The 6,657-nt window shown below is 37.0% G+C and overlaps 1 protein-coding gene across 1 annotated transcript in view; it reads right to left on the bottom strand.

The window, feature by feature from the left end:
- Positions 1-231: 231 nt before the first annotated feature.
- The window catches only part of AHNAK2 (AHNAK nucleoprotein 2), a 432,971-nt gene continuing 426,545 nt past the window's right edge, over positions 232-6,657 (bottom strand). Inside the window, exons 9-11 of the mRNA XM_078662300.1 lie at positions 5,874-6,226; positions 432-5,021; positions 232-309 (exon numbers count right to left, since the gene is read on the bottom strand). Coding sequence (XP_078518426.1) covers positions 232-309; positions 432-5,021; positions 5,874-6,226 — 5,021 coding nt within the window. The remainder of the gene's footprint in view (positions 310-431; positions 5,022-5,873; positions 6,227-6,657) is intronic.

The following is a 6,657-nucleotide window of genomic DNA, read 5'->3' on the forward strand; positions in this document are numbered from 1 at the left end:
TCTTTCAGCTCTTCAGTTTTTGTCAGTTCAGCTTTTCTTTCCTTTGGCAAAGATATTGGTGCTTCTCGACTACTTTCTTTTGTTACAACTTTTTCAATGGTTGACTTTTTCATTCTAAATGTTTTCTTTTTGTTCTTTTTTGCCTTCACTTCAGTTTCTACATGTTTCTCCAATGCTGTTTCGATATCTGGAGATGACATTTCAGTCTCTAGAACTTTTTTCACATTATCCTCAGGAGAAGGTGAGAATTCCTTTTCCTCGCTTTCTTTCAGAGCTTCCGTATCCTCCAGTATTTGCGAAGAAATTATTCTAAATGATGGCAATTTAAATTTGTGTAGTTTCACTGAACTATCAATTTTTAGAATCTTAGTTTCCCTGGAGTGCTCTGTAATGCCTCCTGGAATATCTATATTTCCCATCTTGTCATCAACTTGTTTAAGAATTTGTTCTGATATTTTGATGTCCATGAAAGTTGTTCCAATTTCATCATCAGGTGTTTCAATGTGAGCTTTATCAAGTTCTACCATTTTTAGAGATGGAATGCCAGTTTCCATCTTTGATATTGTGGTTAGTTTCGCCACTATCTCAGACAAAGAATCAACAGTTGCTGCTTTGATAAACATATCATGACATTCTGAGTCTGGTTTTTCTTCTGGAATGTAGATCGCAGTTTCTAGCTCTTGTACGCTGGACCTCAATACAGTTAATTCTGCATCACTAAGAGAAACACCCTTCTCCCCTTTGTCCAAGTCATTGATGGACTCCTCGGTTGTTGAAAGATCACACACATCACCTTTGACTGGCACACTACTATCAGTTGATATATCATCAGCTGCAATTTTTCCGCCAGTCATTTGATCTTTATCTTCCAGCTGCACATCTTCCACTTTTATTGTGCTTATTATAGCATTCTCTGAAACATGCGCCTCAATAGGTGGCTCTTGTTCAGAGGCATTGCTGGAAGTGTCTGCTATAGATCCACTACCTACATCTTCTTTCATAGCCAAACAATCTTCTAAGGAGAATTCAACTTTTATCGTCTGGAAGTGCACAGTATCTGGTACTTTCAGAAGTTCAGTTGCATTAACTTCTTCAATCAAATCGTTAATTCCTGCACCATTTACACTATCCTGTACATCATTTTCTTTCAACTCTTCAGTTTTTGTCAGTTCAGCTTTTCCTTCCTTTGGCAAAGATATTGGTGCCTCTCTAATCCTTTCTTTTGTTACAACTTTTTCAATGGTTGACTTTTTCATTCTAAATGTTTTCTTTTTGTTCTTTTTTGCCTTCACTTCAGTTTCTACATGTTTCTCCAATGCTGTTTCGATATCTGGAGATGACATTTCAGTCTCTAGAACTTTTTTCACATTATCCTCAGGAGAAAGTGAGAATTCCTTTAGCTCTTCCTTGCTTTCTTCAGGAGCTTCCGCATTGTCCAGTATTTGCAAAGAAGTTATTCCGAATGATGGTAATGTACGTTTGTGAGGTTTTAATGAAATGCCATATTCTAGAAGCTCAGAATCTCTGGAGGACTCTGTAACATCTTCTTGAGATTCTATATTTTCCATTAATGCATCAACTTGTTTAAGAACGTCCCCTTTGTCCACGTCATTGATGGAATCCTCGGTTGTTGAAAGATCACACACATCACCTTTGCCTGGCACACTACTATCAGTTGATATATCATCAGCTGTAATTTTTCCACCAGTCATTTGATCTTTATCTTCCAGCTGCACATCTTCCACTTTTATTGTGCTTATTATAGCATTCACTGACACTTGCGCCTCAGTAGGTGGTTCTTGTTGAGTGGCAGTGCTGGTAGTATCTGCTATAGATCCACTATCTACATCTTCTTTCATAGCCAAACAATCTTCTAAGGAGAATTCAACTTTTTCCGGCTGGACGCTCAAAATATCTTGTTCTTCTAAAATGTCCATTGTATTAACTTCTTTCAACAAAGTGTGTTTTACTTCATCCTCTTCCTGTACATCAACTTCTTGTAACTCTTCGGGTTTTGTCAATTCAACTTCTTCCTTTGACAAAGATACTGTTACTTCTCCACTCTTTTCCTTTGTTACAACTTTTTCAACAGTGGACCTTTTCGTTATAATTGATTTATTTTTGTCCTTTGTTACCTTCACTACAGTTTCTACAGATTTCATAAAAGGTGTTTTGATATCTGAACATGACATTTCAACATCTATGTTTACAATATCCAGAGGTAAAGGTAAGAATTTCTTTTCCTCTTCCTTGCTTTCTTTCAGAGCTTCCGTATCCTCCAGTATTTGCGAAGAAATTATTCCAAATGATGGCAATTTAAATTTGTGTAGTTTCACTGAACTGTCAAATTCTAGAATCTCAGTTTCCCTGGAGTGCTCTGTAATGCCTCCTGGAATATCTATATTTCCCATCTTGTCATCAACTTGTTTAAGAATTTGTTCTGATATTTTGATGTCCATGAAAGTTGTTCCAATTTTATCATCGGGTGTTTCAATGTGAGCTTTTTCAAGTTCTACCATTTTTAGAGATGGAATGCCAGTTTCTATCTTTGATATTGTGGTTAGTTTCGCCACTATCTCAGACAAAGAATCAACAGTTGCTGCTTTGATAAACATACCATGACATTCTGAGTCTGTTTTTTCTTCTGGAATGTAGATTGCAGCTTCTAGCTCTTGTACATTGGGGCTCATTTTAGTTAATTCTGCATCACAAAGAGAAATACCTTTCTCCCATGTGTCCAAGTTATTGATGGGATCCTCAGTTGTGGAAAGATCACACATATCACCTTTGCCTGGCACACTAGTGTCAGTTGATATGTCATCATTTGCAATTTTCCCGCCAGTCATTTGATCTTTATCTTCTAGCTGCACTTCTTCCACTTTTATTGTGCTTATTATAGCATTCTCTGACACATGCTTCTCAGTAGGCGACTCTTGTTGAGTGGCAGTTCTGGTAGTATCTGCCATAGATACACTATCTACATCTTCTTTTATAGCCAAACAATCATCTAAGGAGAATTCAACTTTTACCGTCTGGATATACAAAGTATCTGGTACTTTCAGAATATCTGTTGCATTAACTTCTTCAATCAAAATGTTCATTCCTGCATCATTTACACTATCCTGTACAACAACTTCTTTCAGCTCTTCAGTTTTTGCCAATTCAACTTTTCCTTCCTTTGGCAAAGATATTGGTGCTTCTCGACTCCGTCCTTTTGTTACAACTTTTTCAATTGTTGACCTTTCCATTCTAATTGTTTTCTTTTTGCTCTTTGTTGCCTTCACTTCAGTTTCTACATGTTTCTCCAAAGTTGTTTCGATATCTGGAGATGACATTTCAGTCTCTAAAACTTTATTCACATTTTCCTCAGGAGAAGGTGAGAATTCCTTTTGCTGCTCCTTACTGTCCTCCAGAGCTTCCACATCCTCCAGTATTTGCGAAGAAGTTATTCTGAATGATGATAATGTAAGGTTGTGAGGTTTTAATGATATGTCATATTCTAGAAGCTCAGATTCTGTGGAGGACTTTGTAACATCTCCTTGAGATTCAATATTTTCCATCAATGCATCAACTTGTTTGCAAACTTCCTTTGATATTTTAATGTCTATAGAAGAAGTTTCAATGTCGTCATGTGGTGTTTCAATGCGCGTTTTGTCAAGTTCTATTTTTAGAGATGGAATGACAGTTTCCATCTTTGATGTTTTGATTAGTTTAGCCGCTGTCTCAGATAAAGCATCAACAGTTGTTGCTTCAGTTAACACCCCCTGAAATGCTGAGTCTGTTTTTTCTTCTGGAATGGTGATTGCAGTTTCTAGCTCTTGTACACTGGACCTCAAAACAGTTAATTCTGCATCACTAAGAGAAATACCTTTCTCCCCTTTGTACAAGTCATTGATGGAATCCTCGGTTGTCGAAAGATCACGCACATCACCTTTGCCTGGCACACTACTATCAGTTGATATATCATCAAGTGCAATTTTTCCGCCAGTCATTTGATCTTTATCTTCTAGCTGCACATCTTCCTCTTTTATTGAGCTTAGTATAGCATTCTCTGACACATGCTCCTCAGTAGACTGCTCTTGTGGAGTGTCAGTGCTGGTAGTATCAGACATAGATCCACTATCTACATTTTCTTTCATAGACAAACAATCTTCTAAGGAGAATTCAACTTTTATCGTCTGGAAGTGCACAGTATCTGGTACTTTCAGAGGTTCAGTTGCATAAACTTCTTCAATCAAATTGTTAATTCCTGCACCATTTACACTATCCTGTACATCATTTTCTTTCAGCTCTTCAGTTTTCGTCAGTTGAGCTTTTCCTTCCTTTGGCAAAGATATTGGTGCTTCTCGAATCTTTTCTTTTGTTACAACTTTTTCAATGGTTGACTTTTTCATTCTAATTATTTTCTTTTTGTTCTTTTTTGCCTTCACTTCAGTTCCTACATGTTTCTCCAATGCTGTTTCGATATCTGGAGATGACATTTCAGTCTCTAGAACTTTATTCACATTATCCTCAGGAGATGGTGAGACTTCCTTAAGCTCTTCTTTGCTTTCATCAGAAGCTTCCGCATTGTCCAGTATTTGCAAAGAAGTTATTCCGAATGATGGTAATGTACGTTTGTGAGATTTTAATGAAATGTCATATTCTAGAAGCTCAGAATCTCTGGAGGACTCTGTAACACCTTCTTGAGATTCTATATTTTCCATTAATGCATCAACTTGTTTAAGAACGTCCTTTGATATTTTAATATCTATGGCAGTTGTTTCAATCTCATCATATGTTGTTTCAATGTGCGCTTTCTCAAGTTCTTCCATTTTTAGAGATGAAATGCCAATCTCCATTTTGGATGTTTTGGTTAGTTTAGCTGCTGTCTCAGTTAAAGCATCAACAGTTGTTGCTTCAGTAAGCATGCCATGAAATTCTGAGTCTGTTTTTTCTTCTGGAATGGTGATTGCAGTTTCTAGCTCTTGTACACTGGACCTCAATACAGTTAATTCTGCATCACTAAGAGAAATACCCTGCTCCCCTTTGTCCAAGTCATTGATGGAATCCTCGGTTGTTGAAAGATCAGGCACATCACCTTTGCCTGGCACACTACTATCAGTTGATATATCATCAGCTGCAATTTTTCCGCCAGTCATTTGATCTTTATCTTCCAGCTGCACATCTTCCACTTTTATTGTGCTTATTATAGCATTCTCTGACACATGCACCTCAGTAGGTGGCTCTTGTTCAGTGGCATTGCTGGTAGTGTCTGCTATAGATCCACTATCTACATCTTCTTTCATAGCCAAACAATCTTCTATGGAGAATTCAACTTTTATCGTCTGGAAGTGCACAGTATCTGGTACTTTCAGAAGTTCAGTTGCATTAACTTCTTCAATCAAATCATTAATTCCTGCACCAGTTACACTATCCTGTACATCATTTTCTTTCAGCTCTTCAGTTTTTGTCAGTTCAGCTTTTCTTTCCTTTGGCAAAGATATTGGTGGTTCTCGACTACTTTCTTTTGTTACAACTTTTTCAATGGTTGACTTTTTCATTCTAAATGTTTTCTTTTTGTTCTTTTTTGCCTTCACTTCAGTTTCTACATGTATCTCCAATGCTGTTTCGATATCTGGAGATGACATTTCAGTCTCTAGAACTTTTTTCACATTATCCTCAGGAGAAGGTGAGAATTCATCTTCCTTGCTTTTCTCAGGAGCTTCCGCATTGTCCACTATTTGCAAAGAAGTTATTCCGAATGATGGTAATGTACGTTTGTGAGGTTTTAATGAAATGTCATATTTTAGAAGCTCAGAATCTCTGGAGGACTCTGTAACATCTTCTTGAGATTCTATATTTTCCATTAAATCATCAACTTGTTTAAGAACGTCCCCTTTGTCCAAGTCATTGATGGAATCCTCGGTTGTTGAAATATCACACACATCACCTTTGCCTGGCACACTACTATCAGTTGATATATAATCAGCTGCAATTTTTCCACCAGTCATTTGATCTTTATCTTCCAGCTGCACATCTTCCACTTTTATTGTGCTTATCATAGCATTCACTGACACTTGCGCCTCAGTAGGTGGCTCTTGTTGAGTGGCAGTGCTGGTAGTATCTGCTATAGATCCACTATCTTCATCTTCTTTCATAGCCAAACAATCTTCTAAGGAGAATTCAACTTTTTCCGGCTGGACACTCAAAGTATCTTGTTCTTCTAAAATGTCCATTGTATTAACTTCTTTCAACAAAGTGTGTTTTACTTCATCCTCTTCCTGTACATCAACTTCTTGTAACTCTTTGGGTTTTGTCAATTCAACTTCTTCCTTTGACAAAGATACTGTTACTTCTCCACTCCTTTCTTTTGTTACAACTTTTTCAACAGTGGGCCTTTTCATTATAATTGATTTCTTTTTGTCCTTTGTTACCTTCACTTCAGTTTCTACAGATTTCATAAAAGGTGTTTTGATATCTGAACATGGCATTTCAACATCTAGGACTTTGTTTACATTATCCACAGGTAAAGGTAAGAATTCCTTTTCCTTGCTTTCTTTCAGAGCTTCCGTATCCTCCAGTATTTGCGAAGAAATTATTCCAAATGATGGCAATTTAAATTTGTGTAGTTTCACTGAACTGTCAAATTTTAGAATCTTAGTTTCCCAGGAGTGC

This window comes from Lissotriton helveticus, chromosome 9 (genome assembly GCF_964261635.1).
Source record: "Lissotriton helveticus chromosome 9, aLisHel1.1, whole genome shotgun sequence".
Lineage (NCBI taxonomy): Eukaryota > Metazoa > Chordata > Amphibia > Caudata > Salamandridae > Lissotriton > Lissotriton helveticus.